General features: G+C 57.3%; 1 protein-coding gene across 4 annotated transcripts; it reads right to left on the bottom strand.

Moving 5' to 3' along the window:
• Positions 1–6792: 6792 nt before the first annotated feature.
• LOC114227204 (zinc finger protein 84) lies at positions 6793–12522 on the bottom strand. Of its 4 annotated transcripts, none has more exons than XM_054726203.1 (4): positions 12474–12522; positions 9068–9962; positions 8801–8926; positions 6793–7496 (listed from the first exon to the last, which is right to left on the bottom strand). In XM_054726203.1, the coding sequence occupies exon 2, from the start codon at positions 9932–9934 to the stop codon at positions 9320–9322; it is 615 nt and encodes a 204-aa protein (XP_054582178.1). In that variant the 5' UTR covers positions 9935–9962; positions 12474–12522; the 3' UTR covers positions 6793–7496; positions 8801–8926; positions 9068–9319. The 4 variants fall into 4 exon arrangements, with proteins under 4 accessions (XP_054582178.1, XP_054582180.1, XP_054582179.1 ...); XM_054726205.1 differs by lacking the exon at positions 12474–12522 and adding an exon at positions 12418–12455; XM_054726204.1 differs by lacking the exon at positions 12474–12522 and adding an exon at positions 12177–12197.
• Between the last annotated feature and the right edge of the window lie 690 nt (positions 12523–13212).

Raw genomic sequence — 13212 nt, forward strand, 5'->3', positions numbered from 1 at the left:
TGTTCCCCATAAGACATTCATGCCAACCTTTGCACTGAAAACAACTAAAAGTCAAACAAAATAAAAACATGTTTCAATCTTCTCAAAAGTATCCTATCTAATAAAGAGGGAATATGCAAATTGGCCATCACACTGTCACAAAGATGGCGGTGCCCACAGCTGAAGCGCGGTTTCCATAACACAAGATGTCTGCACCCACAGCAGAGGCCAAGTTCCCGTAATGAACCTTAATGAGCAATCAGCAGGGACCTGAGGCTGCGTGGCGCTGGGCCGGGGCAGGGGACCTGAGGCTGCGCCCCCCCCCCCCCGCCCACACCAGGCAGGGCTTGACGGGGAAACTGTGGTTGTGCACCCCGGCCTTGACAAGGCTGGGGCTGGCCGGGTCTGGATCTCACCCAACAGGGATGGGGCCGGCTGGGTCTGGGTCTCACACGATTTTGAGGCACCGTGGGTGGGCGGGGACTTTACTCTGGGTCCTGTGGCATGCCCCAGACTCTGACAGAAGGAAGATTTTCATATACATTTTACTAATTTTCTTTCATGTCTGACACTTCCATTACAGAGAAAGGGCAAATAGCAATATTAAAATATTTCCTCTAATTAATCCCCTTTAAATGTGCATGAATTTTGTGCACTGGGCCACTAGTCCAAGAATAATAAGGCCTAAGCAAGAGCATGTCACCATCTTGGGAAATGGGAACCTTTGCTTTGTAGCCTCCCTGGGAGAGGAGGATGGCAATCAAAAGCCCGGGGAGGTGTCAAAGCAAAGCGGTCCTCCCAGCCTTCCCCTTCCCAGTCATCATAACCTCTTGGACCAAAGGACATGGCTCAAAACCAAAACTTCAAATCAGCTGCAAGCACACAGGGATGTAAAATGCAGACTAGGGAATCCTGTGTAATAAAAGCCCAGTGACCAAACAGTGGAAGGACCAGAACAACCAGTTGACCAGTCGCTATGATGTGCACTAAACAACAGGAGGCAGATGCTCAATGCAGGAGCTGCCCCCTGGTGGTCAGTGCATTACCACAGTGGGAGCACCGCTCGGCTGACTGGGATGAGTGGCTGCTCCTGCTGCAAACGCGGGGCCGACAGGCAGGAACCCAGGCTGCAATCGTGGCCTCCTCACCTAAGGCTCCTCCTCCTCGCTCCCTATCGCCTCCTCTGGACACCCACAGGCCAAGCAGCGCTGCTGCCACCAGGTTCGCAGAGCTGACCCCAGAGGCTAGGAGGGTTCATGGCTGCTGCAGGACTGAGGCCTACTCCACCGCCTCTCAGTGCTATTGTCCCTGGGCTTGGCCCAGACTGGATCTCCTGGAGAGACAAGTGCTCCAGCTCCACAGAAGATGCCTGACCAAGGAGCAGCCGCTCCGAGGTCAGGGCCAAAGCCACTTGGCTGACCAGGATGAGCAGCCGGGCGATCCCTGCAGGCTACACCCCCCACCAGTGCACGAATCCTGTGTACTGGGCCTCTAGTCCTATCTAATAAAGAAGAAATATGCTAATTGACCATCATGCCCTCACAAAGATGGCGGCACCCACAGCCACAAGATGGTGGCACCCAGTCTTCTCAGCCCTCTGGGGCGGCAGGTGCGTGGCATGGCCGGGCCTGCCCCCAGGCGGGTCTGGCCACTCCGCACACCTGCCTCCAGAGTCCCCCAATCCCCTCAGCCCCCCAGCCACCCAGGGCCGGCCCGAGGCACAGGCAAGCCTTGGATGGCGGCTGCACAACCGACGCCCAAGGCACAGGCAAGCCTCAGATGTCGGCTTCCCTGCCACCCACGCCCGGCCTGAGGCTCAGGTAACCAGGGCCGGCCGAGGCTTGTGCTGCCTGCCGTGGCAGCAGCAGAGGTGTGATGGAGGCATCACCTTCTCCTGATCACTGGGTTGCCTCCCATCCCTGAGGGCTCCCGGACTGAGAGAGCAGGCAGGCCGGGCGGGCTGAGGGACCCCCTCCCTCCAGTGCATGAATTTTCATGCCCCGGGCCTCTAGTATAGTCAATAATATTGTAATGACTGTGTCAGGTGGGTACTAGGCTTATGGGGAGGGGGGGTGGAATCTCTTTGTAAATTACATAAATGTCTAACCACTATGCCGTACACCTGAAATGAATATAATATTGTATGTTTTGGTTTGTAATAGGATTTTTTTAATTTTTTAATAAAGATTAATGAAGTTTATATTCTTTGATCTATACATTACTCTTCACTTTATCTAAAAAAAGAAAGAAATTTGCTTTTAAAATAAATAAATCATCCTCAAACTTTTTTCCTTCCCTAACTAAGATTTTGGCTTTTATAAACATATTACAAAGGGAATTTTCCCAAGGCTAAAAGGATATTCTTGAACTTGTTATCATGGAAAGTTTCTAACACATGGCAACAGTAGAGAGAAGAGTGTATAATGGGCCCCAGTTTCCTCTCACTCAAATTCAAGTCCAAACTTCGTCAGGGGGGTCCAATTCCCCCCAACCATGTTCAAGCAAATCCTGTATAGCATTTCCTTCAGTATGTATCTCTGAAAAGGTAAAGATTCTTTCATTAAGGTAAGCACAGTAACTTAATTATAAATAAGAAAAAAATAATAATTCTGTATTATCAAATGTCCAATAAGTGTTCAAGTTCCCCATAATGTCTACCGTTTGAAGATTTACTCACAGGAGGTGCTGGTGAGTTTTCCAACTCTTTCTACACGCCTTCTCTCTCGTCCTGTGGGCGGGAGGCTCAGCCAGCATCACCCAATTTCAAGCTTCTTCCCTTGTACAATGTTTTAGGTTTTTATGAGCAAACTTTTATTCCTGGCATTTTGGCTAATTCTCTTTGGAAAGTTACTCTATGTTTCTTTTTATTTCCTCTTGAAACCCAGAAGGAAAAAAAAACAAACACTGATTTTTTTTGCCTCCAATTTTCTCTTGTCCCCTATAATTGCCATCAACCTTCATTCTATCCCTAAAGGGACAATTTACTTTCACACATCTGCTTTTTTTACTCACCTCCATAGGGCACTCCAAAAAGCCTCGTTGTTCTATTTGTTCATGCAACAAATATTTACTGGCGATTTACATGGTCCCTGATGGCACATTCTAATACAAAGGTGACAGGCAGGCCTCAGGGCACCGGAGAAACAGCCCTCTACAAATTCCCTCGACGTCAGTTCTCCAAGTGTGCACTAGAGGGCGCCATTCTCCCATTGGCATTTGTTACAAAAAGTCTGGAGTGATTTCAATAGGCAGCCTATTTAGGTTCTTTCTTTTAATTGAATCAATGTGACGTACAACATTGTATAAATATGAGGTGTACAACATGTTACTTTGAGACATTTATTTACGGTAATACGATTGTCCAGCTTCACTAGCAACATCAGCTGTGCTGGGAAAAGGGACTCTGTCCGAGGGATGCCGTCAATGGACAGTGACCAGTCACACCAACAACAGGTGGACACAGTTCCCGCTGCTCCTAAAAACAGGCTCTCTGGAGCCCGTGTGCTTTAAACCCAGTCTCAGGGACACTGCCTGTCCCCGAGTTTCCCACGCCAAGGGAGAGAGCAGCTCAGCCCCTCACCCAGGAGGGAACTTCAGGTCCTTCCCGCACCTCAGGTGCCTGGCCCTAGCTGCTCCGCTTAACATCAGCCCTTTGAAAACGGTTATGCATCACAACAGCTAGCATGCTGGTCTGAAGCATCTGCGTGTGAAATGCGTCCCGACCCCCTAGCCCAGTGGTCGGCAAACTCATAAGTCAACAGAGCCCAATATCAACAGTACAACGACTGAAATGTCTTTTGAGAGCCAAATTTTTTAAACTTAAACTATATAGGTAGGTACATTGTTATTAACTTAATCAGGGTACTCCTAAGCTGGCCTTTGCTAAAAACTCAAGGGGCCAAAGAGCCGCATGTGGCTCGCGAGCCGCAGTTTGCCGACCACTGCCCTAGTTGGAGAATATTAAGAATGCTGCTGGGTGTTTGTTTTTACATGGGTTTAGCAGCGAGGGTGCGATGACCTTCCAGAAACAAGGAAGGTCTGCTCCAAGGTGGCTCTGCCTCTGCGGCTAGAAAGTGCAGTGCTCCAGCTTAAAGGGAAAGTGTCCAGCTCCAGGGCCCGGAGCCTCTGCTCCAGAGTAGGGGTGCTCGCAGCTGTCCGAAGGAGCAAGGCTGGTGACAGGACCAGCGTGGGGAGCAGAGGAGGGGGTGCCGTCCAGGGGGACCCAGCTGCACCAGGGGCTGGCTGACATCTCACGAGGCCTTGGACATGGCCCATCACTGGCCTACATGGTCTCTGCTTGTCACCACCCGAGAGAGACCACCCAAGTAGTCGGGTCTGCAGAAATCCACACGTGAGAGAAACCTCAGAGCACAGCCCGTCTACGCCGCTTACTTCACGATCGGAAAACTGGGGTCAAACGCTGAGGGCCTTGGTCAAGCCCACGCAGTCAGACTAGCCCCCAACCTTGGCCCCGAACTAGGTTCTGTGTCTTGTCTCCATTCGGCGGGGCCTCGGCGCAACTGGTGAGGGGCTGCCCCGAGGCACTCAGTGCCCTTCCCTGAGAGCCTACCGGTGGCCAGCAGCACACAGAGCCTCCTAAAGAAGACTCCAGTCATGACCTCTCACATGTGCAAGATGCTCTGCGCATGTGGTCCTCGGAGACACTGCGCGGGTCAGGCTCCCTAGAAGCAGAGTCTTCTGACTCCCGCGCTCTCAGCAGCCACCTCTCAGGGACCGATGGGAACCACCTGAAGGAGCTCAGCAGGTCCGGCCTCACTGTGGGCTGAGCGAGCAGTTGGGGCTACTTCCAGGGGCTCCCATATCCATCACCCAGCTCCAAGCAGCAGCCATTGTCCGGAGTAGATGGGGCGGCTCAGCTAATTCATTGCTATGCCTTTTGAGTTACGCTTCCTACAACCCTTGGACACACACCATGTTCCCTTGAACGTGACTCAAGAAAAGATGGAGGTAGCTGGAGGTCACCGCCCTGCTCCCAGCTGAGCCCCAAAGGACCACTCCTCACACCAGCTGATGCCAACACAACATTTATTCCACTCGGTCAGCCCCTGTGGCGTCGGTGGCCTACAGAAATATCCAGCCTGGATGACCATTTAGGCACAGTCTTGAGAAGCCTGGGGCGAGGCGGGCAGGGGCAAGGGGTGGGAGGGTAGGGAGAGTCCCTCCTGTCCCACTACCCCAAGTAGGGATGGGGCCTGAGGCCTCCTATGGCCATTATTGCCCCAGGGGCAGCCCACAGCCCAATAAAATGCCCCCATGAGTGAATTCAGGAGCTCCTCCCCTTTCGCACCTCTTATCACCGGCCTCCAGCACTTGACCCAGTAGCCATTTTTCCTGCTGGGTTCAAGAAAAAATGGCATGACCCTTGCCCTCAGGGAGCTCACAGTCTTGTGGGAGATTTAAGACACACGCACACAGACCCAGCACCAGCACACATGCACACGCAGGAAGCTGGAGGATAAGACTGCACACCATACGTGAGGGTGAGTGGTGTGTCAACACAGACACTGCAGAGGAGGAGGGGAATGCGAGCTAGGCAGTCAGGGAAGCTAGGCCTGGGGGAGAAGAGCGCTTGGTGGGACAGGAGTGGCACATTTCAGAGCAATTCCTGGGAAGCCAGAGGCAGGAAGGAGGAGCCAGTTATGAGTTGGGGGGCAGAGGGGGGGCAGTTAACGAGCAGACAGTCAGCAGGGAAGGGGTGAGCCTGTGAGGTACCCTCCTTGTTGGCCAAGAATCAGAGCGAGTGGAGCTCCAGGAGCCAAGAGTGCCTGCTCTTCCTCTGATCCCCCAGCGTGGTTTGTTATCCACCCTTGGGGCCAGGACAAGGCACATGGTGGATGGGCCTCCGGACAGCCCTGACCAAACCCAGTCCAGCCCTGGAACATTCCCCCCACCCCCAACCCAACACCAACATGCCCTCATTGCTGGGCTGTGGTCTAAATTCAGTGACTAAAGCCCTGGCCACTATTGCTCAGTGGTTAGAGCATCAGCCCATGCATCAAAGGGTCCTGGATTTGGTTCTTAGTCAAAGACACGTGTGGGAGGCAACCAATTGATGTGTCTCTCACATCCATGCTTCTCTCTCTCCCCGCCCCCCAACTTCCACTCTCTCTGAAAAGCGATGGAAAAAATATCCTCCAAGTCAGGATTAACAAAAATAACAATAATGATAAATTCTGTGACTAAAGACCTCTCTCTACCCCCCAAGGGTTTCCCTAAAAATAACCAACTTCATGAAGTCTGGTTGCCATCAAAAACCCACCCAGCCCGGGTGGGTCTCGCCTTGTCTGATGGGCAGTTCATTGTAGGGAGGCCTGTAAGCTCGCTCCAGGGCACCTGGTCCGGTGTGAAGACCCAGGAGTCTGGCCTGGCACCTCCCCTCCACCTGCTCTAGTGTCCGCTTGGGACACACAGGGGCTTCTCTGCCAGCCTCTCCCCTTGCCTGGTGCCGGCTGGTCCCAGGATGGAGGCTGTGTCCTCCTCCCCAGCCTTCCCCACACCATGCCTGGCCGAGGCTGAGGCCGGGGCAGAGCTGCTGACAAGGGTCCTGCTTCACCCAGCGTCCACGAGGGCCCAGCTTCCCCATCGCCTTTCTGGTGAGCTCCGAGCCGGGCCAGGAGCCCAGGGCTGCGCCAGGAAGCCAGCAGCCTGGTAGCCAGAGCCAGCAACGCTGACCCAGGGAAGGGCAAAGTCAGCCCGGGGAGCCTCCGGCGACGTCTGGGGAAGGACTGAGGTTCCAGGGCCTGACGCGCTGTGTCTTAGGTCTGGAAGAATGGAGTGACTAACAGGGTCCCCTCCTCAGAATTCTTTATTCCTGAACAAGGGAAGGAGGCCCGGCAGGGGAGGGAGGAATGCTACTGCATGGTGGGCGCTCGGGGCCAGGGAAGGACAGGGTGGTGGGTTGGGTCCCGGGTTGAGGTTCCATCCTGGAGTCCAGGAGCTCCTGGTGTTCTGGTAGATTCATGCGTCTACGTGGGTATGCGTGGTTTCCTGGGGAGACGGCTCATCGCCTTTGTCAGCTTTCCAAAGGCCTCCATGCCCCCAACTATGGTAAGAACCTTTGCTGAAAGGCAAGTGAAGCCTGCAAGTCTGGTTCACACCTGGGAGGCCATGCCTCCGGAGCCAGGACAGCCACCAGTGTGCTGTGTTCTCTGAGGCCAGGCACTTCCCATCTCTGGAGGGCCAGGCGGGGCCGAGAAGCCAGCTCTCCACACAGGCACGGTCCCTGCTGCCAGAGGGGCCTGGAGGTCCATGGTCAGGTGGCCAGGCAGCCAGGATGAGCTCTTCCCCAGCCACGACTCCCAACAGGTTCAGGGAGTCTTTCCCAGGGAACTGAACCTGCCTCCAATCCTGGGCTCCACCAGCCCCCTCTGCTGGCACTGCAGGGCACCTCCCAGGGCACGAGTCCTCTGCCAGGGTGCAGTTCCCAGGGTCTCCATCCTAGTTTCTGTGCCCACATGTGCCTTGCACACTGTCCAGAGGTCCTGCCCACTCCGCATCTGTTCACAGAGACAAAGACAGCAGGGTCAGGGCTGGGGCCATGACACAGCCCTGCCCAGCCCGCCTCTGGGGCTAGGAGAGGGCAGGCAGCTGGGCCACCTGCACCGTCCACGGGCTCAGGGATCACTCACCCATTTACAAACAAGATGACTTGGCTTCAGGACATTTTGGTGACCGGTCCCAGAGGCCCCAGGTCCCGGTTTAATCTCTAAAGTGCCAGACCACATTGCCATGGCCACCTGAGGGTGGGAGGCAGAGGGCAAGGGTTCCCAGAGGAGCCACAAAGCTCTAAGGAAGGGCAGAGGGCAGAGCCAGGTCTCCTGCACCAAACACAGCCCTGGGCATGGAGCCAGGGCTCTGTGAGTGCAGGTCCTCTCCAAACCCCACTTCTTTCCTGCCAGCGCACCCTTGTGGATGCCATGTGCATACCACCCATTGATGCTCCTGCCACGTGGTCCTGGGTCACATTCCTACATACTCCAAGCTCCATTTTCCTATCAGTAAGAGCCTCTCTAAGGGCGGTGGAGTAGAGATGAAGGATCTTGGGGTCCAGAACCCAAAATAGGGCCCAGGCTTGCACTGCCGTCCCACGAAGTACTAAGTGGTCTGGGGCAAGCTTGGATGAGCCTCTGTTTCCTCGTCTGCCAAATGGCTGAAGCAGCCCAGCTCTCAGAGCGCCGACTTGGACACAGAGGCCCTGGGGCAAGTCCTGGCTCTGCCCTTTCTCACTGCACGACCTTGGCCAAGCCTCTTAGCTGAGGGCCTCATGTTCTCTGGCTCCGAGGAGCCCAAGACCCTCAAAGCTCCTGCTCCTCCCCCTCTGATCTGTGCTCACAGGGCCTCCAGTTCCTGAACTGCACATCTGAGGTCACTCTGCTCTTTCTGGTGGCCCCCCTCCCTGGCCACCGTCCTCTGCAGGGCAGATGTGAGCCTCCACAATCGGCCCCCACCTCTGAGTCCTCCTCCAACACTGCTCTCCCTAGGGCACCTCTGTTCATCACCAGGACCCAATTCAAACCAACAAAAGGCCTTGGGCGACACCAGTCACCACCCCCCACCACCAGCAGCACTTTATAGTCTGTCCTCTATGCCAGCCCTCATCACGCTGTGTGAGCACCAGGCGTGGCACCTCGAGGGGCAAGGCCTGTGTCTGTGCCTCCTCTGGAGAACCCCGCCCAGCCCAGCACAGTGCCCGGCACGCGGGGGTGTTCAAACATGGCCTGGACCAGCGGCATCACCCTCTCTTATCTAGCAATGGCAATTACAACCCTCACAATATCCCTCATTTTTAGCCCCAACTTACAGATGAGCAAACTGAGACATGACATGGAATGACTTCTCCGGGACGCCAGACGGTGCTGGAGCCAGGCGGCTGTGCCCGGGGGCTGTGGAGAGGGGCCCTCTCCAGGTTGCTTTCCACTCTGGCATTCTAGGAATGAAGATTTCGTAAGAAACTGGTCACAGAGACCTGAGGCAGCCCAGTACGCCCCACCACCCCCTCCTGTCCCCACCTGACATCACCCACCCCCCCTCCCTGCGAGCCTGAGAGGCTCTGGGCCTGGGGTCTCACCTGCTCGCCTGAGGCCTGGCCGGCGTGAGGAGGAAAACCAGCGCAGGGATGTGCAGCCAGCCCGAGGGTCCCGGGAGAGGAGCCGAAGGAGGCCACCGAGCATGGTGGCGGCCCACTCCTCCAAGACCCCCAGCCAGCCCTGCTCGCCTCCCGGGATCCCATCCGGGTGGGGATCCGCAGCCCAGTGCCACCTCCAGGGCTCAGGGGCACAGCTCGGGGGCCGGAAACCGCGGGCAGCCGGCCCCGCGCGCCTCATAGCACGCGGCCCAAGTGGGCCGCCGGGCCCTCCAGGCCGTGGCCGTGGCTGCGCTGGTGGGTCTTGAGCGAGCCCTCGCGCGCGAAGCTCTTGCCGCAGCGGGCGCAGAAGTAGGGCCGCCGCTCCCCGAAGACGCCGGGGCGGCGTGGGTGCGGCGCCGGCATGCGCGCGTGGGTGCGCTGGTGGTTGAGCAGGAAGCGCGGCTCCCGGAAGCAGCGGCCGCACTGCGCGCACCGGTGCGGCTTCTCGCCGCTGTGGATGCGCCGGTGCGTGAGCAGGTTCTGCTTGAGGCTGAAGCAGCGCCCGCACTCGGGGCAGGGGAAGGGCCGCTCGCCGGTGTGGGTGCGCTGGTGCACCTCCAGGTTGTGCTTGACGCTGAAGGCCTTGCCGCACTCGGGGCACACGAAGGCGGCGGCGGCGCGGCCGGCCCCGGCGTGCGCCTTCTGGTGCCGCACCAGGCTGGGCTGCTGCGAGAAGGTCTGGCCGCACAGCGCGCAGCGGTGGGCCTGCTCCTCCGTGGGGTGGTGGATGACCAGGCCTCGCTCGTCCCCCAGACCCTCTTCCCCGTCCCCCGTGGGGGACCCGCCCCCCGAGGACGCCAGCTCGGTCATGGGCACTTCCAGCTGTAATCACCAGCCCCTGGGAAGGCAGAAGCAGAGAGAGGAGTCAGGGGGGACCCGCGGATCAGCCGGCCCCAGCCTCAGGAAGACCACTCCGCTGTCCTCGCACGACGTGCAGCGTCCGCCCCTTTACAGTCTAGTTGAAGCCAGTTCCTCTGCTGCATGCCCTTCTTTCTCCTCCACCCCTTCATCACATCCTGCCCCTCCTTAGGCCCTTCCGGAGTGCCACCTCCTCCTGGAAGCCTCCCAGGAGCCCCATGGCCCAACCTTAAGACCCTCACTCATCACACTGCATACATGTCAGTCATGGCACCTTGTCTTCTCGCCTGTGAGCACCTTAAGGACAGAGCCGCTGCCTTTGATTGTCAGGAGGCAAGAGTTGGTCAAAGGATTAACTCTGACCTTACTTGAGTAAGTTACTGAAACTCACGGAAACTAGGCCCACTTCCTCTTGCCTGAGGACAAAGCATTCCTTCTGTGGCCGCCCTTCAACCGCCACACCCTTTATCTACAGTCAGCACCCTTTACGACTTTAGCCGATTATCTAAGTCCACATGACCCGTTCAGCCCCCACCCCTCCTAGGCATCTCCCCTTCTAGAAACCACATTTAAGGAACGCTGTAAGAATAAAATTTCGAGGCTTGATCAGAAACCCTTTCGTCCTGCCTCCATTCTTCTGCGTCCCTTGTCTGTCTCTCATTCTCTCAGGTGCGCCGCCTCGGTACCCCCGTTAGAAGACCCCGCTGGCCGGGGCATTTCATCTCAGCACCAAGCACTGTGCCTGCCCTACAAGGCTCTGAGCAAACGCTGGAAGGTCAGATTCAGGGGCTCCTGGTATTTATTGCCAGTTATCCTGCACGGGGATGTGTCTTCTCTCTCCAACCCGCTTCTCAAGGAGAGGGTAGGGAAGGGGCATCCCCAGTCTGGAGGGAAGGGTAGGGGGTGGTTTAAAGATATTTCTTGCAAAGCTTAAAAGAAGAAACAAAACAAAACCGCTGAGACTTTGAAAGTAGCCTCAGTCAAACACTAAAGGCAGCAGCCTTGTTTGTAAAAAGGAGGCTTGCCGGTAAGAGGTTTGTTTGCAAGTCACTGACCCCGAATGTGAGCTCCCAGGGCAGCTCAGCCTCATTCCTCCTGGCATCCCCACAGCAAAGCCTGGCCCCGGCTGAGCAGCCCTCAGTCCTGAACAAGCACCCCCGAGTGCAGCTCCATCCACTCACGCTGCTTCTTCTAAGGATCCTCTTCCCCAGGGCACCGTGTTCCTCTTTGATTGTTTCCCATTGTACTCACGACAGCCCTGAGGAAAGGGCAGGGCTCACTGAACCCCAATTTATAGATGGAGAAACCGAGGCCCAGGGAGGTCAGCTTACTTGCCCAAGGTCACACGGCAAGGTGAGCCAGGACGAGGCCCTCATTTCCTGACTCACTGTCGAAAGCTCTTCTCAATGTACTAGCTGCACACCAACTAAACTCTCCTCCAAATACACACATCACAAGACCCACACCATCATCCCAGCCACCACAGAGCCATGGATACCCAAAGGGCCCCTGCTCCCATAGAGCACTGTCTGCTGCCATCACCCCCATGCCTCAGACACCCCTGGGCTTCTGCTTCTGCAAGCTCTGAGGCCCGCTGCTCCAGAGCCGCTGACCTGGCCACTCCCCTGCCTTCCCCCACCCCCATCAGGGGAGCTTGCTGGCCCTTCCCCCTGGACCTCCGTGCAGGATCTCACTGCTTACTGCAGCCTCAGCCAGTCTGCAGAGTGGGGCTTCGAAGATACCCCTTGGGTCTCCCTGAACCCTCAGGCCAGGCGGGAACACACCCTCACCCTGACGAAGGGGACAAGTACTACTTGCAATAGACCCACCCCACCCACAAGTGTGTCCCCAGGCAGCTGCACTGACATTGCAAAGGCAGATCATCACAGTCCCCTTGGCCAGTGTCAGCCTGGCCTGGTCACTGGGCAGCCTCCCCACTTTCCTCAGTTATACCCCCAACCAAGACCCCGCCCGCTGAGAGGGTCCAAGGTCATGCCCTCCCTTCTCCCCCAAGTTTCTCATCCCATCCCACACTCACAGCCCAGGCTGCGCCCCTGTTCCTCCCGTCTCCAGCGCAGTGCCTTTCCTCTAGCTGCGCTGCCCAGCGCAAATACGGTAACTCCCGCAGCGGCTCCCGCGCCCCTTCTCTCTCGCCTCCATAAAGATGGCCAGCTTCGCGCACCGGGGTTCTTACCAAATAGCTGCATTAGTCAGAAGAGCTGACCCCACCCACCCGACCCCCACCCCCACCCCCAGCACAACGCTGCCAACTCCTGGGGCCACAGCGATCCTGGAGAAATATGGTAAACTCTGTGTCGCAACCCCACCCCTATGAAAATACGTAGGTCTCCCCGCCCCCCCCCCCGCCCCCGCCCCCCGCAACCCATCCCACCCCGCTGAAAGGCCCGCTCCCTTAGGGAATGAAAGCAACCCACCCGCACCCCGCTCCCACGGCGCTCCCCCGGGGAATCACGCCACCCTGGATAAATACGTAATTAAGTCGCAGCGCTCCCCGGTCCCAGAAAGGGCCTGCGCAGCTCCCGGCAAATACGGTAGTGCTCCCGCAGTGACCCGCCCCCAGGGTCCGGCACTGGCCTAGGTAAATACGGTAATCTCCAGCGCGGCCGCGGCCGGCGGCCCGGGACTCACCAGGCGCCGCCTCCCGAGCCTCGGTCTCCGCAGCGCAGCGGCCGTCCCTGCCGCCGCACAGCAGCCCCGTGAGGCTGGGAGGTCTAACGCGCCAACACCCGGCTGCGGACAAAGGAGGCTGCGAGACCTGCGCCCGCCGCGCAGGAGAGGAGCTAGGCTGGCGCTGGTTCTGGGCAGGTCACCCCAAGTCCCCGGGCCCTCCTGCCCCAGACATTTCCATTCCAGGATTCCTGAGACCCCCAATTTAGCAGTTAGCGCCTCATCCTGAGGCAAGGCTACCCTAGCCAGGCCCACAAACCTACCCAGAAGCTAGGAAAAGGGTCCGGGAAGCAAATTTTTCCCTTGCAGGAGAGAGAGAAGTGGGGTGGGGGCGAATGCAGCCCTTGGCGGAGACTGGGGGGCGGGGGTGGGGGAGCTGGGGGAGCTGGGTGGGAGACAGCAGTGGAAGGCGCAGTTGACAGCTTTGCCAAACCCTTCCCTCCTGTGTGTCCGGGTTATGCCCCTAGGATGGCGGGAGGACTGGAAGAAGAAATTACACCCCTGTGGTCCCGTCCTCCTCAGAAGTGAACCCAAAGAAAACT

Source organism: Eptesicus fuscus, chromosome 14, assembly GCF_027574615.1.
Source record: "Eptesicus fuscus isolate TK198812 chromosome 14, DD_ASM_mEF_20220401, whole genome shotgun sequence".
Taxonomy (NCBI): domain Eukaryota; kingdom Metazoa; phylum Chordata; class Mammalia; order Chiroptera; family Vespertilionidae; genus Eptesicus; species Eptesicus fuscus.

Coding starts and splice junctions, on each gene's coding strand:
- LOC114227204 (XM_054726203.1), bottom strand. CDS start 9,934: ATGACCGAGCTGGCGTCCTCGGGGGGCGGGTCCCCCACGGGGGACGGG.